The sequence below is a fragment of the Heliangelus exortis genome, chromosome 6 (genome assembly GCF_036169615.1).
Source record: "Heliangelus exortis chromosome 6, bHelExo1.hap1, whole genome shotgun sequence".
NCBI classification, from domain to species: Eukaryota; Metazoa; Chordata; class Aves; order Apodiformes; family Trochilidae; genus Heliangelus; species Heliangelus exortis.
The window spans coordinates 4,831,158-4,858,608 of NC_092427.1; the positions used below are offsets into that span (position 1 = coordinate 4,831,158).

Here is a 27,451-nt window from a genome sequence, read left to right on the forward strand (position 1 = left end):
GTTACCTGAGTCAATCAACTGAGATATTTCAGACCCCCATTTCTCTGGATCAGCCCATTTTGTTTTGACCGTTATATGACTGGAACGTTGGTTGCTTAAAATGCACGTTTAAAATATTACACAATCTGTGTTGGCATTCGGATCTTGTCAACATCAGTGGGTTTGAGAAGTAAAATTGCTTTTGCTGCTGCCCTAAAATCCAGTGACTGCTCTTAATGAATCCTTAGCTGGGGGAAACTTAGAAATATGATGCTATAAGTAAAGATAAATAAAAGTACTAAAATTTGTTGTTAGCACTGTGACCATAGATCAGACCAAACCAGCTCTTTCTGGGAGTACATGTCCAGGTACAAATGTGTTTCCAAGGAATCATAAGGATTTTGTCTGCCTCCATGATTTAGCCCAGTCACTGAGGTTCTGTAGAGCTGCTGCAGGGAATAACAATGCAGCCCCAAGGGTCAGGAGTTCCCTGACTCAATCACTTCAGGGTAAAGTTCTGCTGCAGAGCTCCAAAGCCCCACACCTGTCTTCTGGGGAGAATTGGCTGGTGGTAGGGTTCTGCATCTCTTTCTTTCCTGCTGCTAGAATATAATTAAAGTTGCTAAAAATACATGCTTCCTAATATTGTTTTTTCTGTGTAGGCATCTGCTGTTATTCTGTCCTCAAGAGAGGAGATGGTATAAGGATGAATGCTATTTAATTCTTATTAAGTGCTCCATACTCTATAGAAATGAGAGCTGCTTATTTATGGCATGATCCAAAGTCCACTGAAGTCTTTAAATTATGAAAAGAAATTTAAAAAAATTCGGAGGAACCTGCTGACTTTGTTATTTTTATCGACATAGTTTTAGCCATCAGATGAGAGGAGACTTGTGAACTCTGAACTGCCAGTTTCATGCTAGCCTGTGAGAATTCACATTTTTAGTGCTAAGGAAATTAGTGGAACAAACAGGGGTATAATTACTATGCTTTTACAATGCTGACATCATACCTAATTATGGTTTAATCTACAGAACATACTGTTTGTTTAATAAGTCCCAGCAGAGGTAGCTCAAGCATATGTTTTCACATCACCTGGAGGTAGCTGGGAATGACTGTGGTAACACTGTCAGGAAAGTGACAGTTTACAAGATTTTAGATATTTTACAGTATATATGGCATGGCTCACCATTGAAATGCATGAAATCATTTAAAGGTAAGTAATAATAATCATTTAGAGCCAAAGTAGCTCAATGCAAAGAGAGTCTTTGTTCCCCTTTATAGTAAAACCAAGGCATAATTTTTTTTAGCACCATCTCAGTAGCTGGCAAAGCTGATAATCAAATCTTCAGCACCCCTCCTGCTGAAGTGAGACCTGGTTATTGGTAACAAAGGTTAAACATTGATCATCCTTTTGACCTCTGAAAATGATGGTATCTGCAGGTTTTATCCTGAGCTTAGTACTTGAGGATGTTTTTATTTAAAGCTGCTCTGTTTTTCCTGGATATGAAACTTTTGGTTTCCTCTCCTGTCTCCTCAGCCATCACTTGAATTTTAATTACTTCCCCACATGTGGAAAGTCTCAACTTAAAATATTTTTTTTTGAGAGAGAGGAGAGTGGGGACCTGAGTTTGTATTTGTGATGGTTGTCCTCCAGCTGGTCTTGTTGTAAGGTGGGACCTTCCTCTGGTACAGCTATTTATTCAGGTGCCCACTGCCTCCTTGCTCAGCACATGAGGGTTCTGAGCCTGATTTCCATGACTGCAGTGGAAATTTTGAAAAGCTGGGATTTTCTTGGCCACCATTCAATCCTCAGACACCAGAACAGTTTTAAGAAAGCAGTTACATTAAAACCCTAATTTTTATCCTTGGTTTCTTTGAAGGTAAAACCTTTAGCACATGCTTTGAATCGTTCATATCATTGTATTAATTCTATTCTTGAAGCTGTCTTTAATTTTCTAATTGACTCTTTCCATCCTCTTGACCACTGCGTGACACAAATAGCCCAAGGGATGGTAGGGGTCTGCAAAAGCTGATATAGGAACACTGCCTTTTAATCCTCCCTGTGGATGTCTCCTTTTATCTAGTGTCTATATGTATTGGCAATATATTAGATACATTTTTTTTATATCCACAAAGTTGCTTGATAACGTGGTACTAAAAATTGTCTTAATTTTCCATTATATCTGTTCTGATTTTTTTTTTTACAATATTTTTTGAAAATACAAGGTAACATTTATGAAGGATAGTAGAATTTCACCTCAAGCCAAAGAACTAATTGTCTAAATAGGTGATTTTTTGGTTTTAGTTTGCCTTTAGATAATTTAATACTTAATTTAGAATCGTGATTGATTAGAATTTTAATTTCTCAAAATATTCAATAAGTTTTGTGGTATTTTTGGTATAAGAATAAGTAATCTGGGCAATAGTGCTTGGTTTTCCTTGTATGAGGAACCGATGATGATCCTAGAATGCAACCTAAGACAAGAGCTCAGTCCTTCAAGGACGCTCTCGTCACAAATGGCTGATTCTTAGCTTGTTTTAAAAATAAAGGTTTTTGTTATCAGTCCATACTTGAGGACTGTGATGGTCTTCTCATCCTTTTATCAGCTCAACTTGTCTTCCTAGTGTCAAAGCTTTGACTATTTCCTTCTTATTTCCAAGGAGCAAATGGCCAGATGTGCTCATTAATCCTCTGTGTCATTACTCAAGGCACAAATAACTCACCCAGTGCTATTCCTGCTGTCCCCTGGGGCTTAATAAATCCAAGCAGGGGAAGTTTCAAAACTTGTTTCTAGGTAGCTGGGTGACACTCTGCTGTTCTAGGTGATGCAATATGTGTATATGCTGGCTATATTTTTACAAAGCAGAAAGGTGCTTCTGATGGGAAGCCCATCCTTTACTTTGATGTGAATCTTCTTGGTAACATTGGTGGTGCAGACAGAATACAACTGTCCTTGTAAATATAATTTAAAATTTTCTTATTGTAACTCTTCACTAAAATACTATACCTTCCTACCTCTAAATAACACGTTTGCATACTCAGGTATTTTCCATTTAAGTCATACTGACAGCAGCAGCTAAAATAACCATACATTGCTCTCTAGTGGTATAAAAACTATTTTTTTCAATGAATGCATTTCTAAATTATACCTTAAATTATCAGGCTTATATCATGCTATCAAAAAAAAAAGTCTGACCTCAACTGCAGAAGATCACAATTTAAGTACTTTCCCAACTGTTAAATTGCAATTAAGCCTATATTAGGTGACCCTTTGGTGTGCCTTTGATTCTTGCAGTTCAACTTGGAACTGTTGATTGGAGTTATTTAAAATAATGGCTATGACTTCAGTAGAGCCCAGCATTAATGTGGAGCCATCTGTAGAACTGGAGTAAATGTTGGAATGATTTATATGAAAAACAGATTGGATGTTGTTGTTGCAAGTTTCTAATGTTAGTATCATGTTTTTAATATTTGTTCTGATGTTTTTTGGTATTAAAATTATGCAGCATCTAATTTGAATGGAATATTTAACCCTGGTATTAATTCTCTCCTTGTAGTTGTGTATGTAGGCTGTATTTAGAAATAATTTGAACTTGGTTTTCTGCTAGTTCTTTCATCCTTTTTATCACTGAGTTCAGGATAAGGATATATTGGTCTTTAACCCCATGTCCCTGTAGATTAATTTTCCAATCTAAAATGAGCATCTATTAAACATGTGTAGTTGCTTATGGTAGCAGATCTGGCTGTTTCATACAAATCCCTTGTTACACAAAGCAAAACCCTCATATTTAAGACTTCTCTGGTCATTAAAATATGAATTATATCATAGACTTCCATCTGCTATTGAAACTTCTTCATATCACTTTGTGCCATTTCAATTGGGATCATTCCGAGGTGTTTGGTGGCAGCAGCCTTGCCACTCCTGACTATGAGAGGACAGAGCTTCCTTCCCAGCTGAAGAAGTATCTTAATGTTTGTTGTCTTCTGATAAATTTTTCTCCCAAGAATTTGGCTTCCCCTTCTTCTGCCTTGCCCATCCTCCCTGTCATTCCTCACTTTATTTCTGTACTCCAATTGCATGCAAGCCACAAGCTCCTCTACAGCCCCCCTTAGCCTTGCTACATGAATGGTCTTGGGATAAACCCCAGCTTTGCTATCCATCAAACCCTGCCACTGTCCCTGTGACACTGATAATGGTTAGCAGAGCAGATAGTATTAAATGATGGGCAATGGAATTAAAAGAGAAGGGACATAGGAAATGGATAACCCCATCATACTGTGCTTCAGTGTGAGCTGCAAGAGGCAGTTCAGAGCTGGGGAAATGTTCTCTACTGTAATGAGAGGTTCCCTACTATGGCCAGTGTGCTCTCTGTAAGAGTAGCTGAGTACTGGAATGGCTGAGGATGCAAATTTTACTGCCAAATTGAAGAGCTGCATTGGTTACTGTCTTCTAGGCGGGCTTTGGCAAGCAAGAGTCTGCTTTGCATTGAAGGAGCTGGACTGGAAACCTTCATGTGGTGGCTGCAAGTCCTGTTGGTTTTGAGGTTCTTTCCAGTCACTGATGAGTCCCAGTTGTCCCTCTGAAGCACATGGATGGGAGGGGGAGAGAGAGAGAGAGAGACCCACTGCATCCAAAAGAAGTAATGGAGTGTGTCAGCTCTTGAGATTTTTCTTGAATAAACCATCTACTTGCTGGAAGGCTCTGCCATTTAAGGATTAAACTAGGTGGCACAATAATGAAAAAGTAATTTTTCACAAAAGGAACAAGATTCTTCTGAGGCCTAAAACAAAGCAAACAAGCAAATCAACCACCAGTAGTAACAAAGCCTCTTGTCCAGGGAAACAGAGTAGAAGCAAAGAAGATGCTTCTGTTCAGTCCAGATGCTACATAATTCTCATACTGCTTTAGGTTTTTTAATCCTATAGGGTAACTTGCTGGTTATATTTTTTTTTCTGGTTTTAAGTATAACTTTGTTTTCCCATTATGCAGTCATCTGAATTATGTACAGACAACCTGGGTGTTTCTTTTCTTCATGAAGTTATCTACATTTTGAAAGAAGACTTAAAACTTTTATTCAAACTGTTGATAAACAGAGCATAATGTTTTTATGCCCATAGTGTTCGCAGTATCTTCAAATATTGCAGCAGTTTAGTATGTGCTTTTCCCCCATTGCTTGGGCAGATGTCATTCTGTTAGAGTTGGAAAAATTCATAGGAAATTGTTTTGTTATGTTTTACCTGGTAATAAAACTGATGAATGAAAACAATTAGAACATTGATTATCCTTTGATAAGTGAAATTTATCTAAATTTGTTATCATCCAGCATTTGCTAAAAATGTTAGTCTGAAAATTCAAAATGTTAAAACATCTGCTCAACAGAAGACTCATCAAAGGTATTGTAATAAGTTATGAATGTTTTCAGCTTTCAGAAGAGAAAATACTCTGGTAATTATGTAAATAATTTATCTCACAGATTTCCATCCTACATTAAAAAAAAAAAACAAAAACACAAAAAAATGCAATTTTGCAGTGAAGACATTACAGTTCATTTTGGAACCTTTACAACTACTGAAGTTAAAGGTGTATCTTGGAAATATCTAAGCTAAAACATCCAGCACAGGTAGTAGATGAAAAAGATTCATTTGAAGTCCTGCTTAGAGTGAGTGTCTCTCCTGCTGCTCATTTCTTCTGCCTTCCAGGAGTTTGTCTGACAGACCTTTTAAAGTTTCATCCTGGGAGTGGCTGAAAGTGTTGGTCTTTTCTGACCTTCCTGAAGAAGCAGCAAGTGTGAATTTGTACAAAAAAATGCATTAAGCAACTCATCTCTCCTGGAATTTCTTTTGCATGTGGAAATTTGTGGCTTTTATTAAGGTATATACTTGGATTAGGCAGTGCAGAGTGTCCTCATAGATGAGATTTTGGGTGAAGGTTCATGACAAGATCCTAAGAACTTTTTAGAAAGAAGAAATTTTTATTTATGTATTTATTGAAAAAAAAATTCAGTTGCAACTGTTTCCTCCTGCTGAGGAGGCTTACACCAGGGCAGATGGTAAGGACACATGGATTATACAGAATAAGGTGGAGAGGCTCAGAGCTTTTCATATTCCATATAAATGGTTTCTTCAACTAAGTGTTTTGCTCTGTGACATGGGAAGGACAGAAGACTTCTTTCAGTGGAAACCTTTGAGGATTTTCCATAAACCAGGGCATTTTTGCTCACATTCACCCTGGCTCTGCTGTCAGCAGCTGAAAGGACACATGGGGTTTCAGGGCTTCCTACACAGAGGATTAAGGGATGGTCACTTGGAGCCTCCATCTGACTGCAACGTTCAGTCTAAATCTGTTTGGAATGAAGGACAACTTCACCACGAGGACTGTTCACACGTTGCCTGCTATTTTCAAGGAGGAAAAGATAATTGTGAAGAACTGGTTTGTAGTGAGCTTGTTAGGACTTCAGCTTTCTTTCTATATAGGGCTACTTGGAGTAGTGTTTGGGAAATAACCAGATTACAGATAATGTTTCTCTGTTAGTGTATCTCTCTTGTATTAAAGAAGTCATCTGGCTATACTGAAGTATTTTTGTGTCATTAGAGAACAGCAGTATTGTGTTATTTCATAGTTTGCTGAGGTACATATTATTGTGTGACCCTGATTAGGTAAAAGTGGTCTCGGGAATATTAGGATCTTTCTCATTACCTGAATATTTCTTGGATTTCTCTGTTGCTCAAGTGTGCCATATTGAGGCTGAATAGTAACCTTTTCTGGTTCAAATCCACAAAAGGAGGAGGCTTGGGGTCAGCCCCCTTAATGGAAACTGTTTTTTTGTCAAAGCAAGAGGCTGCCCCTAAACCTGCCCACCTCTAAAAGCCCTTCAGGATTTGTGTGGAAGAGCAAATGTTCCTAATCATCTTGGAAATGCTGATTTCCAGTAATATTTGCTCAGCCTGACCAGTTGTAGTAGCAGTGAGCAAGTTGAAAAATGGGGAGAGTTGTTGTAGCTGTGTGGTGTAAATCAGGATTTTGAATGTCAATAATTATGGACTAAGTTATGGGCTAGGAAGTGTCTGATGTCAATGCAAAAAACTGGGCTCTAAACAAGTTGTCTGTGCCCTTGTTGGGGTGAAAAGGTGCATACTGAGAAAAGGTTACCTTGCATGTGGTGTGTAAAGATGTGTAGCATAAACTGCACATATGGTGCTTTTAGTGCCTGCTACTTGTGCATGTGGATAAAATCAGCAGTTTATTAGTAAGCGATGTGTAAGCTGTAGTTAATATGTCAGGAACTTAGTAAATACACATAAACCATAAATATTCCTTTGTAGGAATGCTGTATACATTTGAGCATACCCACAGCTGGCTAAGCCTTTTTTTGCACAGCAGAAGCAGAAATAAGGGTGTTGTGTATCTAAAGGGAGGTGTCAGGATCCTATGACTAAAACTTTACTTACCAACTTTTAACACATCATTGTTTGGAGCTGGGCAGGACAGAAATAAATGGTAACATTTTTTTTGGTAAAAATCCGTTTATTGTTTAGCAAGATTAATTCCAAGGATTTTGTCTGTAATACAGTGTGCCCAAAATGTAAATGTTTTTACAGTATGCTGGGCTCTAAAAATACAGATTTAACTCAAAAGGGTATAACAGGTTGGAAGAATATTATATAATAGCCTGAAAAGTCATAAGTAAGAAGTGCTGTATGTGCTCTTTTTTCCCATCTCCTCTTCAGTTACAGTAATTTAGATTTTAACAGATGATGAATTCTAGCATAAATTACTACCAGAATATACATTCCAACTTTTAAATAAATTTTACACAAATTAATCTGCAAACTCTTCTGTGTTTCAGTGAGACTTTAAAGAAAATCCCAAATGAAAAACATGTTTTTGAGAGAGGGGGGAAAAAAAGCTCTGAGTTCTTAAGCTCTTGTAATGAAGCAAATTTAATTAAAGTCAAAGCAAAACTAATCAAGAACTTTAAAAATGCAAATTTTTCACTGCATAGTACCCCCAAAACATGGCAGAAAAGGTTTAGTATCATTGGAAAGAGTTCCTGGGGATGCAAACAGGTGGTATGGTCACCAGTGGGTATGAATGAACTTGTACAGCTGGATTAGTTTGACCACTCTTATTGACCTTTCCACTCCTGCTCCAGAAAAATTTGCTATTTTGGCAGTTAATTCCCTTTATTTTCTGGGAGTTACCCCTGGGTACTCAGCTGGGGACATTCTGAGCATTTGTACTTTCTTTAATTCACATTTCTCATGGTTATTCCATGGTTTAATGCTGGGCCAGCAATTAAATGATTGACATCTTGCCATTCCCATATAAAAAAGGAAAGCATGTTTGCACTCACATCCGTCAATTCTATATGCAACTTCTCTTGCTCTTTTTTTTTCTTGAAAAAAGGAGAGGAAATCCCCAGTTTTTTTATTTGACTTCAATCATGGTAAAAATCCACCTATTTTTTTGAGTGCAGAGTTCCATAAAATTTCATGAATCACTTTTACTTCAAGTTTACTTTCAAAAAACCTCTTAAAGATTGTGTTTTTTAAAAACATTGTTTTTCTCCTTAAACATTAATTTTTATAGTGCTGTATCATATAAAATTATTGAAAAGCTTCTATCTGAATTTGTTTGCACACATGATGAGTGTTTACTGAAAGCCTAATGAGCATCTCTCTGCTCTCACAGATCAAGACGTTGTTAGGCTGAGTTTTGTTCACTTTGAAGAGCATTGCCAGATGGGAGCTCTGGGTTTTTTGGGCTCTCAGGTGGTCTTGGCAGATGGAGATGGGAGTGCTCTGAACACAGCTCTCCAAGCAACTGCTGCCTGAGGGGGGTGATGGGGTCACCTGGACCCTGGCAGATCCATGGAGTTCCCAAAGAATGAGCTGCTGAAAGTGGGGATGCTGCTGATGCCTGAAGGGAAAATCCAGAAATCAACTCTGTGTGTCTGGTTCCCTGATGAAGGCAGATATTAGATCCTCAGTGAATCATCTACATTCTCATGGTAGAACTGAAGCAGCACTCAATTACAGAAATGTTATCTTCTGTATAGTTCTTTCCAGTAACCCCTCCGACCTACTTTTCATAATTGCAATCCCTCAAATAAGAAGGATCCAGATACCTTTGACCTCTACCCATCAATGTGATCCTGAGCAGTGACCTTTATCTAGTATCATTTAGGAGATGAATGTATGTTTACAGAGGCAACTGCCTTATTAAACTAGGAGTATCCCTGTAGTAGGCAGACATTGGCCAGTGTCTTCTGGTTTTTGTTGTTTGTTTGGTTTTTTTTTTTCCTTTTTTCCTTATCTATTAATACCACAATGGAACTTTGAGTTGAATATAATTGCATACATTGTAATTAGTTTTCTGATAAAGATTTTGAGTTTTTTCCTTGTAAAGATACACCCAGCTCTTGAAAAAAAAAAAAAAACAAAAAACAAACCAAAACAAACCAAAAACAACAGCTTTTTTGAATGTAGAAACATTGACTTGAATACAAAGACAGTAGCTTCTCTGTGAAACTTTCCTTCTAAGAGGCATTGCCAGGTGTTTGCAACATAGCACAGGAGCCCTCTCCTTGGGGAGGCAAAGCTTTCCTTTGCCCATAGAGAGATGATTTCTAACCATCTGCTCTGTATTTCAAAGAATTGGTATATTTAAAAATGTGAATTTTCTCATCAGATGGGAGCCTGTCTGTGCAGCACACACACAATGCAGAAGAAAACATTTTGGGTAGAGGTGTCACTGAAAACAAGCTATAAAATAAGGATATTTTAGATGAGAATTTTTTAGGAAGGTGGGGGGTTTTTTGCTTTTTTTTTTTTAAACAAACTTCAGTAGTTAGTGCATGTTTATGATGAACAGTTCCAATTCCTTTTGCAAACATAACAGTTGAAAATAAAGATAATTCTATAGATAGGCAAAAGATAACAGTTTGAAAAAGCAGTTTCAGAGCCAATAAAACCCTGAGTCTATATTAATCCACTTTATTCTAAACAAGATCTATTTTTCAGAGAGTTTTATAAATTAGTGTTTTTTTCATTCCTGTTTCTCAAGGTAGAGAATATAAAAAGCTTAGATTCCATAATTCTGTAGTGTTGCATAAAATCAAGCAGGGATTTAATTGTGTAGAAACAGTGAAATTATTTCAATTTAAAAAACGTGGAAAGCAACCCTTTTTTCCCAATAAACATGAGCTGTGGATGAAGCAGCTTTTTAACACTTGTTCCCAGTTGGGCTGTTTTTCATAATCTTTGCCCAAAATGGGGAGAGAAAAAAAGATTTATTTGTGTAGACATATGTGGCCATCTGCAGCTTTAGAAAACCTGGTGCAGTAAGAGGCAAGGGGCAGGCACGTACAACAGCAATGCTCACTGGCTGCTCTACCTATGTTCTTCCTTCTCCAAAAAAAAAAAAAAACCAAACCCAAAAAAAGAGTATGATACCTGATTTTCCCATCACCAACCTCCCAGGGTTGCCAGGCACTGTTCTGCCACTCTCATGGTGATAGGATGCTCCCCAGCTGAATGCTATTCCCTTGGGAATTTATAGTGTTCCTCAGAGGTTTCCATAGGATTCCTCTTTCCTAGGATAAAAGTATCAAACCTCATGGAATGCTGAAGAGAAGAAAGGTCCCTATCTTACTGGTAGTGTGGCTTTACTGGTTCTCTTTTGCTCTGCATTAAATTTTACATTTGTAAGGGGGTAGCATCAAGGACTCAGCAGAAGAGGGATCATTCCTCTCACTGCTGGGGATTCTCCAGTATCAGGACTTGTGGGCAGAGTTGAATTTAGACAATTGAGACAAAAAGCTGCTTTTCTGTACATTTCTCTGTGGTTTCATTGGCATCACTGTAAGGTTTGTTTACAGACTTGAATAACTAGGCTGAAATTCTTCATTGGCTTCAAATGGGATTTTCTGAACACTGGGCTTTGCTTGCTGCAGTGTATAATTAGACTTGGAGTATTACATTTTGGAATTAATGACAGCATTGATTTCTCCTTTTACCCAATTACTGTCATCTAGGGCTTAGGTAAAAATAAAAATAAACATTTATCTTTCTATAGGTATTTTGCATGTGGGTAATTGAGTAAGCTCATACAGAACCAGTCTCTTGTGTGAACTTGACTTTATATTTGTTTTCACAACTTCACATTTTTGTATTTATTCATTAATGTTGTTTTCACTTGGCTGCCAACTTATAAATGGTATTTTTCTCAGATTTCTACAAGTTTGGTCTTCTGAATCTTAAATCATGCAAGTTAGACATTTCATCTGTTTTTTTGCTGTGTTTTTTTTTAGTCTGAGAAATGATTAGATTAAAAAAAAAAAAAGAGAAATGTTGGCTGGATACTAAGAGCATTTAAGTATTTCTACTGTAGTTCTGATACTTAAGGCAAGGTCATCAATTAAAAAAAGGAAGAGTTCTTGTCTGGCATAAATAAATGGATGTGGTAGATAACTGGTTTTGTGCTAGTTTTAGTAGTTCCAGTCAAATAATACACAGAAAATGACAGCTCAAATCATGCTACAAAGTTTCTATAAAGGAAGATAAATTTATTGTAGGTTTCCAGAATGTTAAAAAAGCAAATTTTTTTTGTAAATAGTTCTTACAGCTTTTGCTCATAAGACTGTGTATCTTTGAAATGCTGAAACTTGCCTGACTTCCAAGATGTTTTTAAGAAGTGCTATCAAAGCAGGACCTTTAATCACCTCCTTGAAATATTCAAGCAAAACTGGCTTCCCTCTGAACATAAACTGCACTTTTAATTACATTCCCCCCCCCCCACTTTTTATTTTCCCAAGAAAATAAACAACTTCTTCAACTTCTTGAATGAAAGACAAAGAACGAAAACAGAACAAAAATGCTTTGATTCCTACAGAGTTCTACAAGCCATGATGTAGGTGGTTGAAGCAATATGAAACTTGCTACATCATAGATGCAAGTTTGACTCATTTGAAACTGTGGCCATCAGTAATTTTACAGACTGACTTTGAAAATGAGGTGTGTGCAGATGAAACCCTGGGTTAATTCTAACAAAGTGGTGTTCCCCTTGTTATTTCCTAGAGTAATAATACATCCGTGTCCCCAAAACTGTGCCACAAAAAACCTGTAGTACCTGCAGAACAGGTATTTTGTTCAGCAAGTCAGCTGAGTTATTTTGAGGAACAGGAGATTTCTGTTTTCATGCTAATTGCTGGTTCAGATTCTGAAAGGAATGTTTTAAAGCTTCCTGAAAAGTTGAAGCATTTAATCATGAAGTTGCAGGCACCAGGGTCTTCCAAGAGAGCAGCTGGAGGTGTGCAGGGCACTTACAGCTTGCAAATAGTGAAATGCAAAAAGTGCCAGTGTCTGTTGGCTTTTGGCATGAACTGAATGGATGGATAGATCTACAAGTGGAACTGGACTTAATGCTCTTTTCATTTATACTTGATTTTCTATCTCTTTTTATCTACTGTATTTTATACCTCTGTAACAGTGTTGACTCCAGTGAAGATATTTCTCACTTGTATCAGTGGAAAAATAATCAAGAAACCTTTCCTCAGGGATCAGCAGTGTCACCTTGTGGAAGGTGCTACAGTAACTTATGTATTGATAAAAAGAATATAATATCTTGCACAGAGACTTTGTGAGCTTTAATTAACCTTAGAATGTTTTTCCATTAATTAATGATGGAATAGTCTTGTGTTAATTACCTTAGATCTCAAGGACATCAGACTTTGGTGGCTAAAACCAGTGAATAGCTTGAGTGTGCCAGGCTTCCAAAATTTCACTTTTTAAGACCATTTTCTTCAAGGTGCCTCAGGGTTGACCTTAAATATCTACGCTTTATGTTTGCAGATGTGTTACTTGAACTATTAAATATCTTTTATATAAAACCGAGATGGAATTTAGTCATTAAAATACATACCTAAAGAAATAGTGATTATATATATTGTTTTTAAAAAACCCTTTCTTTGATTAAAAAAGTATGTTCTTGAAAATTTGACTACTTGAAACAATTTGAAAATATTTTCTGGGGCAGGAGAGGAAATGAGGTATGTTCCTACTAACAGTATGAAATTAGAGTTCTGATTTCTGTCTAGTGAGTAATTTTACTTCTTGGTGAAGTAGAGAAAAACAGAATTTCATGTCATTCTGTTTCATAGAGTGAGTTTATGCTAATGCTGTTCATGCCTGGTTGGAATGGTTATGGTGAGCTCTCCCTGCAATGCTGCATCTTGGGGCTCTGCAGCCTGAGTAAGGGCATTGCCATTAGGTATTCCCTTTAGTTACTACTTGACATTGTTGTTTGCTTTGATTTCTGACTTCAGAATCACTTTGTTTTTACTGTGCCACTTTCTTGCCCTTCAGTTTAAATCATTGCTTTGTAAACCATTCTTGTTTTCAGAAGAACATCAGCTGTGTGATGCAGGAGAGTTTCTGTGTCACGACGGCGTGACGTGCGTCTCCCAGCACTGGCTGTGTGATGGAGAGCCTGACTGTCCTGATGATTCAGATGAGTCTTTAGAGACATGTAAGTAAAGAAGGAGCCAGTCTCATTTTATCTTACGCTTATTGGTAGCATTTAGAGTTGCACTGACTATACCATTGAAAGGACAGATTCAATTAACGTGATTATTTTTTTTATAAATCGTGAATAAATCTTTGTATTGAGGGTAACAGGTTACATCCAGTGTGTAGGTGAGAGACAAAAGAAATAGAAGATGTCTTGTTCATGTACCATTTTGTAGCAAGCAGTCTCAAGAGCAGATGTTCTTGTGCTCTCACCAAGCTGTAGATGAGCTGTAGAGGGCAGAGGCGAAGTCCAACACAGGAAAAACGTATTCCTCTAAAATGGGGGGAGATGAGATGGAAGACAACAGTGCAAAATGTTTTCAATGAAAGCATGAAAAGTGTGCAAACATCAAAGGGAGGAATAAAAGAAAAGGTAAAAACTAGGAAGGGGAAAGAAGCAAAGAAAGGAAAATGAGGGAAAGCTTTAAGACATATTTAGTTATAATAAAAGGCCTTTGTGTGGTTTATATTTTTTTCTTTAATGTGGCTAAGAGCTTCTGAAGACCTGAGTAGCAACCTCACAGACTTTCTTCTTATCAACCTTGTAGACTGCTGATGAGGTGCTATTAAATCCTAATGGTCTCTTGTTTCCTGAGTTCTGAGGAAAATGAGGGAATTTCCTGATTTTATCCCCAGGATAATCACTTTATGTAAGAGAAGAACCGTGTATTTTTTTAATCAAAGCAATACTGTCAATCAGGGAGGCTAGAAATGTGGTTTCTTGCTAACTGGGAAGAAAGAATCATCCATCAGACAGTATTTAGGAGTCTAATCTTTAAAATGAGGGACAGAAAGTCAAGATGTCTGGAAAAAAATTCTGTCTGAGCAACCATGGCCCCTGTGATTGCAACCTTCCTCCTCCCCTGTTAGTTTTCTGGAACAGCTGGGAATGTTGCCTCTGGGGCTGTGGGGAGGGAGCTCTGATCAACCACCTTTAAAACACTTCAGGAATCTGAAAACCAAAATATTGCATTTGGAAGCATGAGGTGAAGCTAAGATTTTATTACTGCACCGTGGATGATTACAGCCTGCTCTGGTATTTTCAAGCATAATGTTAGTATCTGCTATTAAAAGTTTTTCTTATTACTAATGAATAATGTGATAAGAGTACAAAACCAGAAACACACAGAGCTTTTAATTTGCCTCCTGACATTTATTAATAGTTTCAAATCCAGCAGCCTCCTTGCTGCTCGCTTGCTCGTAGTTTTCCACTCAAACTTTGTGTTTAATGTACTGGACCTGGAGATCTGTGTTCAGTAATTTCATTAAAATCATGGCATGATCTTTGAAGTATATTGCTGACTTGAAAGCAGGAGATGGGATAGGAGAACAACCCAATCCTCTCCTGACATCAGCAGACCTGGTCCTCTTGGAAATACCTTCCCTATTGCAAATGCAGTTTCTGCAGGGTGTGTTTCTGAGGCTGTTCTAAGGCAAAGGTAAGAGTTAGCCTCTTGTTTTTATGCTTTTAGAGCAGGAAGGTGTTTAAATGCTTATGCATCTGATGAGCTGCTGGTTAATGAGGTCCCTGGGCAACACTTGACTGGGTTGAGACAAGAATCATGTCAGGTCTTGTGCCCTGTCTTGCCCTTTCAGTTCAACTCTGCCCAGAACTCTTGTGTGAGAACCAAGCAACAGCACTGGGATGCTGGGGGAAACTTCTCCACATATTTGTTTGCAATTATGTTTTGGTCTCTATGGTTCTGTATTTGTTCAGTCAGCATAATTTACTGTCAACTATATTATTTCTTGATGTATGTACTCCAGCTTCATCGGATAAGTTGTTTCTCATTAGAGTTTAACATAATGCTCCTGAATTTTCTTGCTGATGCTTTGCATCACAATATCTGTAAGGAGTTATAAACTACCTTACAAATACTTTTATGAAATATTTGAGGGCTATGTCATGTTAATGCCAGGGACACAGCACCTTCTAGTTTTAATCCACTGATTCATGTGACTTTATTGATGAATGCAATATCTATGTGTCAGCTCTTTGCTGACTTATGCAAGATGAATTATTTGGTGTAGCGTGACAGATACTGCTAAGTGTTCCTATAGCCATAAACAAGTGGAGTTGGGTTTATTTTCTGTAGATTTGTACCTAGTAACAGGGTTTTCTGGGCTGTAATAATGTGCAAGCATTGCCCAAAGCTTTTATTGCAAGTGGAAGTTCTTTTCTTCTTAGGGGATTTCCAGGTTTATAAAAGGATGGAAATTTTCATGCTGCACCTTTTCCGATGTTTAGAATATGGAAAGTCTTGTTAATGACTCACCACCCAACCATCTATTTGCAGAAAACATCTAGCAAATAAATATCTTTGTGGGCTCTCTCTCCTGGTCATATTTTTACCAGATATTGCAGCAGAATTTGAAAGTTATTAGGTTGTAAAAACATATATGATACAACTATGTCAGCTAATTTCCTCAAAAATCCACCTGAAATCATAGAATTATGTATGATTAATTAGCATTAATAAAGAGATTGAGGATTGGACAGGAAGGAGGGAAGGTAATATTCTTAGTTATCAATTAATTCAATCTCTGGTTCAGCAGAGATTGGGGCAGGGCTTTAGGCAGGGGCAGCTTCCATGGGCTCTCATTCCATGGTGTAACTGTCCAGTTCCTGCCTGTGCTCTTGTTGGGCTGATACTTTCTGCCAGTAGTCTCTTCCCATTCCACTTCCCACTATTCATTAGGTGGCCTTACAAATAGCCTTGTAAAACCAGAACTGAATTCCTCTGTCACCAGTACCTGTGTTCTCTTTTGTTTTCTATGAGGTGTAATTCTTCTCTCAGTGGAGCTGCTGCTTTTGTACTGCCAAAGAACCTGATCCAGTAATCTGTAATGAAAAATGTTTTGAACAAATTTTGTTGCTTTTCTGTTAGAGTTGTTTGTTAGAAAATGGATTTTAAAAAAAACCAATTGCAATAAAACTCCTGACTGAGGAATTTGTGTACCTTATTGGGTGGTAAGTCTCTGGGTTGTTCATAAGGGCTTTGCAAATACTCAATTCAAAAATCAATTTACTTAACCTAATCAGATGATGCTCTAGGTTCTTCAGTAGGTTAAATCAGCAAGCTTGCTTCAAATCAGTAGAACTCTATCAAATGCCCCAGAACCTGGCCAAAACTGTTTGACTTTTATGGATTCAAATGCTTAGAGGTCTTTCTGACTTTAAAAAGAAAAAAAATCACACAGAAGTCTGCAGACTCATTTACCAAACTATTTTGGTGAGACAATTACAGAAGTCAAGTATACTGATGAAAAGCTTGGAGTTCAAAAAACATTGACAACCTTTGGTATCACCTAGTAGCTATTCATAATAGGCACTCAGTTATTGGAAACATCTCCTTAAAACTGGCTTTCTTGGGAGATTTCTGTGTTTTGGAATTTTTTTTTTTTTTTTTTTCTAAAATGTTACCATTCTTGCCTCTAATATTGCTCTTAAGCTGTAAGCACTTGCCTACCTCAGCAACTTTTATAGCAGCTTAAGTAGGGAAAGTCACTAATTATATCTCAAAGATCCAATTTAAAATATTGTCATTTTAGACTAGCAGTGTGTGTTATATTCCTCAGTTGTATCTCTGAATAATCTATTCCTCTCTAATTAAGCTATGCAGTTGTCTAAGGAATATCAGTGGCTTCTGAAATGTAGACATTTAATTTGATGTACTATTACCTGCTTTCCTCCTTAACTTGATACTAACAGGGTTGAGATTTAAAAGGTAGATTAGCTAATGACTCTCTCCATTTAGTACTCAAGGATGGTTTTCATGTGTGCAGCTTCAGGATTTGTCTGGCTTGCATCTTGTTTTCCAGTCTGAGCTCCCAAACTCCTCTCTGACACAATGTATTGTGCTGAGTCAAAGTCAAACGAGTGGTGGAAGAAATTTTTTTTTTTTTTTAATTTATTTTATAGTTTCTTTCTGGAACTGTGCACACTGATTGTGTTTGGGTTTTGTTATGCATGGTGCAGCAGCAGTTCCAGCAAGGTCTGGTTTGTTGAAGTAGAGGAAGGTGCTATAACATTGCATGATCCTTGCTCCATGGAGAGACTTGAGGTCTTGCCATCTCACTCTGGGGCGTGTTACAGGCAGCAGTGCTTTGCTATGGCACAGTTACCCATCAGAACCATCTGTGACCCTAGGTATTATTTAAATATCATTAATTAATATCTTGTGGGAGGGGAAAAGGCTGTATACAATTTGAGATGACTGCTAGGACATTATTAGCTAAGTGCCAAGTATTTTCTTGCAGCATCTTAATTCTGAGAACAAGTCTCTGTGCACTTCAGAGTGCAACTCTGTCTCTCATGTTGTCCTCAACTGCACTTTTTTGGTTATTCTGGCACTGTTGTCCTTGTATTTGAGCTTCCTTAAATGGCATCTGAATGACTTTGAATACATGCCACCCACACACTTTATTTGTAGCTGACTAGCCCTGAATTGAAAGAACTACAGTTTCCATTAACAAATCATCAAATTTGAATAGTCCCTGTCTATAGAAGTCTGAGTAGATGTATCATAACATGTTGAAATTATCTCTGCTTATAATCTTTCTCTGGGATTTTAGAGAATATAATCTTCTGTAATAATGTTTAAACTGAAGCTGTAGGAGCAAAAGAAAGACAGCAACCAGAAATACCTTGTTTAAAAGCTTGAATCTCACTTTGTTTGCTAAAATAGCTTCTTTTATTCTCTGGATGCTAATTATGTGAGACTAGTCTCACAAGCTTAAAAATTGTTAATTGGATACCTCAATTGTAGCTCTTTTTACTAGCAAAGGAGAAGATAATTGGATGCTTTGTTGCTCTTGTGGTATGAAACAATAAAGATAAAATTTCCTAAAGCTCCTAATTCTTTTATGAGTAAATTCATTGAAATTCAATAGAAGCCAGGTTCCCAAACCACTCATAAATAGCTTTGGAAAATCCCAGATCAATAAATAACTTGCACACATTGAAGATGAGCTGCCATGAGGCTATTGAAGGTAAGTGAAGAAAATGCTGGACGTGAGGGGAAAAACATGGTCTTGTTTTTTTACTCTTTACAATTTTGCTGTCTGGAGTTCCTGTTGAAGAAGGAATCTGCTACAGAAAGTAACTGCTTAAGCATCATTTTTCAGCAAGATGTGTGTTGCTGGTCACATTTGTTTAGACTATTTTGAGATGATGTATACTCACTTTTTGTCTCTGGATCAAGATATTTCATATCAGTAGTGTAAAACTTAGCCTCTCCAGCTTTTGTAGGAAGTGAACCACAACAAAAGGACAAATGTCAACAAATTTTATGAAACTGCTGCTAGTTTACCTAAAATTGAGTTAAATTCTTAATGCAGCAATACAGTATTACCACACCTTTTTGTTAGCTGGTGAGAAGAAATACTTCTGGCAGAACGGGAAGAATGTTTTGAATGTGAATTAACTTTCCTGGTACAATTTTTGCAGACTTAAAAGTAAATATACTTCCCACGTAGGACATCCTTGCATTTTGCCCCGCCAAAGCTACAGTGGTTGGTAACTGCTGGCAAAGAAAAGATATGTAAGACAGATTTCTGATGGCTGGTGTTATAGCCATCCTATTTTCTGCCATGTAGCTGGTGTGCTGGGTTCTGTTCAGATAGTTTGCTCTTTTCTTCCCCTTTCCCTATGGGGAACACCCCTGTGACTGCTACCTGGGCTTCATCTTCTGACCTCTGCCTTCTCCTTGATCCATCATTTGGTAAAACTACTGTGCTCAGCCTCTCCAGGAAAGGCTGTTTTGCTGGGGTGATGGTATTCCTGATCTTCTGATAGTTAACAGAATATTAGAGCAAACAGTCTGGAAAGGATGAATGTCAATGGTGCTCGTACCCTCTAAGCCTTTTGGAAAGGTTAGAGAGAAATTACCTGGTGAGAGCAATCCTGCTTTGCTCTCAGTCTGGAGGAGTTCAGGTTGTTCTTCCTGGTGTTTGGGGCTGGCGTGTTGAGGTCCAGTTGTTTTCCTGAGGCAGTTCATGCTCTGGGGGATGTTCCTACATTTCTCACTGCTAATTCTGCTCGTTTTCCCTCTGGATTGCCCCATCTTTGGATGCAGGGGAGCACTCTTCTTGGTCCATAGAATAACCTATATATTTTTGCACTTACTTTTAGCCACAGCCAGCACATGAGTGATGGTATTGAGGCCCTAGAGAACATTTAGAGGCAATTTCTATTCATAATTTCCCAATGGACAGTGATAGTACTTCTGAGACATGAGCACATTGTCAGGTTACTGGAATATGTGCCCTGTCCTTCTCTGAGTAAAACAAACTCCTTTGTTTTGTGTGAGTGACTTTGAACACTTGCTGTGATTAAAAATAAGGCTGTGGCACCTGATGGAGGAAGCTTCTGCTGGCACCTCTGGGAATGTGCATTTAAGAAAGGGCAAAATGCTGTCAGGCAGGGAGGAGAGGAGGAAAGGAACACCCAAGCAGAGGAGGAGAGGAGGTGCTGTGGGTCCTGGAGCAGAGATTCCCTTGCAATGGGGAACCCATGGAGGGGCAGATAAATATTTCCCAGTGGAGCTGGAGCCTGTGGAGAGGACGCCTCATTGGAATAGGCTCTGCTGAGTGGGACTGTGTCCTGGCTGATGTAAATTAGTTTTTACAAGCTTGAGTGTGTTCTGCCTGTGACAATAACTGGTGAGTTACCTCCTTCTCTTCATCTCCACCCATGTGCTTTGCCATCTTTTCCCAATGTGCTGATAGAGAGGGGGGGGAGTGAGTGTTGTCAGGCCACCACAGGGCTATCTCTACCTGACCCCAGCCATGGTCTGTGAGTACCCAGCTCATCTGCAAATCTAAAACTGCAGCAAAGAAAATCCAAGCAAATGTGCTGGTGTAACACTGAATGCTGGTCCTAAGCATGGGTCCCACCAAGAGATGCCAGAATGTGGAGCAGCTCCAACCACAAGCATTCTAACCATCTCAAGCATGGGAAGACTAAGCTTGTGCCTGCTTTTAATTATTATTTAAAACTAAAAAAAAATGTGGGGTGTGGCTCTGTATGGCCAAGATGGACTGTAAGAACTGGAGTAGGATAGGCAGATGAGATCCCCGAGAGGGAATGTTTGAAAGGATAGCAGAAGAGTGCTCAAGGATTATCAGGAGGAATGCCAGGGTACACTGAACACCTTCTGTATGTATCATGGACCCTGTCAGCCAGGTAAAGCTGCAGGAACTAAAATTTACACTGTACTGAACAAAAGTGACATGTTACAGTCAAGTAAACATGAGGATTTGGCAGAGAATAGAATTACTTGCTTGTGCTTTTTTTTTTTAAATTTTCAATAATTTTAAAGACTAGAAGCATTTAATAACTCTTTAATAGATTATTCTCTCTTTTGTGTATTACTTTTGACTTCTTTCCTGTCTGAATGTTCTTCAACATTGTGCTTTACATAGTCCGTACACCCAATCCTGTCTCAGCCAAATATATTTACCTTAGAGGGTAGCTGAAGATTCTGGAAATAGATTTTGATTATTGTTCTGAAGTTACCGTGTTATATCTGAAGATATTTAAGAAATTATTTGCAGCATAACAATATGAATAGTTGCATTATTTTTATTATGATCCCATAGGTATATGTAAGACAAGCTCATTTGTGGTTTACTATTAATGATTCATGCCTTGCAAATGTGTTGCAGAAGCAACATTTTTATGGTGCATAAAAATTTTAAGTATAATGCTTTTTTTTTTAATTATTTGAGCTCATAATGTGAAGTGATCTTTAGACAAGATTTTTCCTCATGCTCAGGAAAGCACTTTTAAGAGTTTAATTTAATTTAGAGTTTAAAGAGTTTAAATTTTAAGAGTTTGTGACCCTCTGAGTACATAAAACACCACATTAGGTTTCTTTTTTCCTTTTCATATGGGCTAAATTTTTCAAAATGTTTGTTTGTGAATTTAGGGACAGGGTGCTGGTGCAGTCTCTCCAGTCTGGCAAAAGGTCCATGTTCAGATAGGTAGAATACCTGTAGCTCTGTGGATCCATGTTTTCTTTTGGAATAAAGTCTGCAACATGAAGTTGAGCACTGAAGGACTTAAGGGTCATTACATCTCTCAGTGACATGGTCATTAGAAATACCTTTTTTTGGTCTATGGCTGATTATCTTGTGTATGGTTTTCCATAAGTGGTTCATGGGGAATTCAATTAAATGACTGCTGACAAAATGAGCCTCTTCAAAGGGCTGTAGCAAGATGTGGGTATAATACAAGGCTGGGATAAAGCCTTTGAAGGATGCTGCCCAATACCTAAAACTCTGAAACAGCTCATTTATGGATTAATTGCTTGCTAAAATTGCACTTCCTACACAGAAGCAGATCTAATGGGATATATACTCATAAGACAAGAAAATGAAAAGATCAATCTTTTGAAAGGCCTATAAAAGTAATTCCTACTTTGGCCAAGACTTTTGTTTTTAAGTTTTTAACTCAAAGCAATTTTATTGTCACAGCTAAACTATAAATTGCACCTTAAAAAAAGTGCACAAAGGGAGAGAGGAGATGCCAAGGCTTGGCACATATTTTTTTCATAAGGTTGTGCTGGCTTTTAAGCCTAACATAAGGTGTTTTGTTGTTGTTGTTGTTTTGGTTTTTTTGGGTTTTTTGGGGTTTTTTTTGTTTGTTTTTTGGGGGGGGTTTGGTTTTTTGTTTGTTTGTTTTGGGTTTTTTTGGGTTTTTTTGTTTGGTTGGTTTTTTGTTGTTGTTTGTTTGCTTGTTTCTTCCCTAGCATTGACTCTTGACAATATTTGACCACAAATAAGACACATGTTTCAGTGATCCTTCCGGTGCAGGTCCTGTCTGGTTCCATGGGAAGAATGAAGGACAACACCACAGGAGACCCCAGTGAGGAGCTCAATGGGGAAAGAAATGCCTGTCTGCCTGAAAAAGGGGGGCAAAACCTGATCATTATCATTAGGCAGGTGACAAGGGAGAGAAATGTGAAGTTGCAGCATTTCTTTTTTGTCTCCCTATTTCCATGCTCATTTGTTTGTAGTCCATTTAATTTGCAATGCTGTTTATAACTTTTTTCTTATTTGATTTTCTGTGCTTTTCTTTCATACTTACATCGTTGGAACTATTTCAGGGCCTTCTGTATTCCAGTTACCCCTTTCTGCTTTTCCCACATTTTTTTTTTCTTTTGTTGTTTAGTCTTGATAATTGATTACTTTCCTACTTCTCTTGCTTTTTTCTTGGTTCTGCTGACAAAGCTACTAAAACTCATATGAAAACTATTTTTCATCCTCCATGTTCCTTTGTTTTCCCTTTCATCATCCTAACCAGAGTCCCTTTCCCCTCTCATAGGTCTTGTCCTTTTCTCTTTGCCTGATTTTGTCCTGATTTTTATTCCTTCATTTTCCGTCTCAGTTTATCTTCCCATTAACAGTCCTTCATCTCTTGCTGTCTTGTCATGATTCTGCTGTTCAATAGTCACTATCAGGAAAAGAGGGTACTTTGGGAAATGGGGAGTGCACTTAAGCAGGATAATTCAGCCAAATATCAAGCTGATGGTGAGAATGTTGATTGTTGGGCTGTCACTGCACTCCCTACCAGGAACAGCTTTGGTAAAAGAGAGGTAGAGAAATTACTGTGTCAGAGCACTGTCTGTTGATTAGGCATTAATAAAAATTAAAAAAAATATTGACAAAAAGACCTAAGTATGTGGCTTTGCTGGTATAAAAAGGCATTTTTTTTTATATAAGGTGGGATTGATAAATTATGACAATCTTTAGTCTGAAATTTCTTGTTGAAAGGTTTTTATCTGAGGTGATGCCATTTCCCCGTGGGCTTCAATTGCACTGAGGCTCATTACAAATGTTTATAAGTGTAATGATAGATCTGGCCTGTAGACCCTGTGCTTCAGTGGTCTGGATGGTATTCTTTATTTGTCACTTAAAAGGTGCTAAAGTGTAATAACCATTTTTCTTCTCAAAATTACTGATGAAAACAACTCTCATTAGCAAGCAGATGGCTTTCTGGAAGAGAAGTAAAATTGCTCTTTTTGAAAATAGGGCTGTGATTTTAAAATAAGGATTTAGATGTGTTATTAGTGATCAAATGCACAGTAGTTTTAGTCAGCAAAGAGGGCACTTTTCTGTGGAGGAAGTAATAACGCAAGACAAAATCCTCTGCTCACAAAGAGTAAGTCAGAACTCTGACAAAGGAGTGTAACTCACTGTAGCCAGCAGTCTGGATTCAGCTGTGCTACGTTTTAGTCTCCTAATAAAGCAGAAAAGGAAATGATGGAAAACATTTCATTTCAAAAAGTATTATTCAGGATTTAGTTCCTTTTGTTAACTTATGGACTGTCTGGATTAGAGCTGTACAACCATGTTCTAGCAGCTCTTAGTCCTGCCCCAGTACTTCTGGGTGAAACTCGACAAAGCCAAATGAAACATTTTAAAGTCTTCATTGCTTAACACCTCCATCTTTTATTATTCAAACACGAATCAACATCCAAGTGCATATATTTTATTGGGACTGTGAGCTGTGCTTTCAGATCCGGGTTTTAAATTGTATGCAAAACTTGGATATACCTAATATGAAATAATTTGAAGTTAGTTCTATTCATGAGAACAGGTGCTTACAGGATTCAACCCAAGTTTGTGTACACATTTTCTCACAGAGAATGCAAACTTAGTTTTCACCCTCTGACATTTATAACCTGGTTTAAACGCACAGCTTGTTAGAAGGCATAGCTGTTAATGTATTTGCAATAACTTTTATTACTCCTGAGTAAAGTTGTGGCAAATTTACCTTTCATTTTTTAAATATTGAACCAAAATATAGGTGGAAAAATAGCTTAGGGTTGTTTTGGGTTTTGGTGGTTTTTTTCTATTTTATAAAAAAATTAACTTTAAAGTATTTCTTCATAAGTATGCCAGGGCTACAAAGGGCATCTCTCACTGCTTTATGCTCAAGCTATAAGAGAATACTGAGATGGCATTTTCTAACTCATTCTGACTCTGCCTGCTTTCTTTCTACTTCTTTTCCAGGGCTATTTGATATTTTCGGTAGTTTTTTTTAAACTATTCAATCTAAAGCCATCTAAGGTAGAGCTTTAATGTGCTGTGTCTTTGGTTTTCTAGTTTCTTGTTGCAAGAGGTAATTTAGTTTAAAAGTGTGCTCCTAACCTAAAGCCAGAGTACAAAAGGCAGGCACAAATAATGGATAATATAAATAATATCTGCTCTACTCTTTAGGGAAAAGCTGTATAGCTATAATGTTCAGTGCAATCATAAAGAAACATAATTTGTGAAATCTATCATCTCTGCCTATATTTTCAGTGCACTAAATAACAGCTGGTTTTGTCTTTCAAAGAATTTGTCTTCAACCTTCTGCTCTCCCTTCAATCTAGAGTCCTGCAGTCAGTTCCTGGGAAGTTGTGTGCAGGGGAACCCACAGTGATCTGGGTCCCCAGGGGCAGCTTGAGCTTTGGCCAGAAAATAAAATGAGTAAGGGAACCAACTTGGATCTTTGGATCCTCATAGTAACAAATGTTTTGTTTCGTTGATTTGTAGTTTCCTTTTCAAAATCAGACAACTCAGTTGAATAGCAGACCTATTTTCAAAGTTGAGTTTTTATGTAGCAATGCAGTAGTAAGTTCTCTATCCAAGACAGAGAACAGTTTTCATTCTCTCCACCTTACCCAAAGCTGGGTTTTTAGTTTTTTACTTATTCTGTGACCTGCATGCAGATGTAAGTGTAGTGATGCTGATGGTTTTACTCATTAGGCTCCCACAATGCCAAATCTCATTTCATTTTGGCTGCACTGGAGATGTCTCTGAGGTCAGCCAGGTCAAAGCTGCAGTTGCTGCAAGTAACTATAATTTCCTTCCTGCTAGCAATCCTGGGGATTTGAATGTGTCTGATGAATAAGGTCAGTTGAACTGAACTATTTTTGTATTTACAAAGTTATTTAATTTGCCTTGTTCTTCCCTTCCTTTGCAGTGGCTTTGGCCCAGCCTTCCACCCTGCATCCCCTCTTGCTATGGAGTGGATTTCATGCATACCCTGACTGTGGGACTTCATAGCAGGAGGAGGAAATTACAAGAAGGTCATTAAAGTGTGAAATTAAATTCTTAAAGATGAATCATCTAAAGCAGCTAAAACATTACCCCCAAAACAAACAGTGCAATTGATTCTACTTAATTACATGCTTAATAATTTTATACCAATGTAAAGCACATTGAGGATGTACTAATCCATTTCATATTCACTGCCACCACAGATTTCCTCCTCCTTGTTTGCTTTGAATCTCATCATTATCATGCACATAAAACTAGTATTCTTAGAATTTTTATAGTATTATTTCCATATAAAATGAGGAAAAGTCTAATATATGAATACTAAACAGTTCATTAACATGGTTCATGATAAAAGCAGCTGAGAAATTCTGATATAAAATGTACTTCAGTCCCAGAGTATATCTAAGATTAGAAGAATCATGCCTTGGATAATAAATACTTCAGGGAAAACATGAAATGTTAAATACAAATAACATCAAATAAAGAACTTTGTGTACTTTATTAAAGAAATTAACAGATGCATTTATTTCAGTTAAATAATTAATATATTACTAGTACTGGCAGCAAGAAATTTTTTGTGGTAAAATAACCTGAGAGGTTTTAATTTCAGAAGGAAAAAAACAGTGCCTTTAAAAGACATTTAAGGACGTTTTTATCTGGAACAGGCTCAAAGATTGTTAATGATGGAATTACACAGCAAGCAAAATGTGTGGAAGAGCTTAATCTACCATGTCAGAAACCCTGATCTTTAAATTTCTTCTATCTGGGCAAGGCACTGTCTCCAGCCTTGAGAAATAGGATTGCCTTTGAAACAGTTGAGGTGATGAAGAGTTCCTTCCCTATCCATGTGCATTAAGGTTTGGTCCTTGAAGTTACTCTCCTTGGCCTTTTAGCTCTGCTTTCTGTCTCCAGCCCACAAGAGCCAGGCTGTTGTGAATTACATGTCCAAAACTATCCATAGGTTGGGTGACAGAGAAAAATCCTGCATTCAGGTGAGCATTTGTCAGAGGTTGGAGCTCAAGTTTCGGAAGATATATTGTAGGATAAAGTGAAGTATTTGAGGCTTAAGTTATCATCAATTATACTTTGGTCTAGATTTATTGATGTGATTTATTTTTTTATTATTTCTTCAAGCTTGTTATACTGACCTAAGCCAGGGTAAGCTTTGCAGCTGTTAAGTTCCAGTTGTGCCTTAACCATTCAGCTTAAATTTCATATATTTAACCTTTAGGATTCTAACCTCTGCAGAAACATTATTGGCAGTGTTATAAAGGGCTAAGGCATGGTTCTTAACCTTTCCTCAGATACCAAGTGATACAAAACATAATTAAGATCAAGATCTAACAGTGTTTGGTCATCTGAAATGTCACTAAATAAATACCATAGGAGTTACTTATATGAGAAATGCTTCTGGTGTTGTTTACAAGCAATACTAAGCAGCATACTTTCTATACTTCTGAATATCCTACAGTTTTTAGAGTTATTTTTTAAAGTGAATGAGAATTTGTTCTGCAGTTTTCAGACTGATTTATCAGGGACAAGTCACCAAAGTGAGAAAAATAACAGGAGATGGCTCAGAGGCAGAGTGAAATAATATCTAAGGAAGGTAGAATGCCTACCTGGGCATGTCAGGGGTATGTAATGTATTCAGTGTATTCATAATGTCTCTTTTTGCATGTGTAGGATGCAAAGTTCTGGTGCTGGGCTTGGGCATAGAGCTGCCCTCCAAGCATCTCTTGTCATTCCTGAGCACTGTTCAGCATAGCAGTGCAGATAAGCTAGAATGAGAAAAGAAACCTTTTTTTAGCACTGTTCCTTAGTTTGCAACAGGAAAGGTTGCTGGAAGAA

The 27,451-nt window shown here is 37.6% G+C and overlaps 1 protein-coding gene across 1 annotated transcript in view; it reads left to right on the forward strand.

Annotated features, from left to right (window-relative positions):
* LRP1B (LDL receptor related protein 1B) overlaps positions 1-27,451 on the forward strand; it is a 631,173-nt gene that overhangs the window by 151,450 nt on the left and 452,272 nt on the right. Inside the window, exon 2 of the mRNA XM_071746448.1 lies at positions 13,386-13,511. Within this exon, the coding sequence (XP_071602549.1) occupies positions 13,386-13,511 (126 nt within the window). The remainder of the gene's footprint in view (positions 1-13,385; positions 13,512-27,451) is intronic.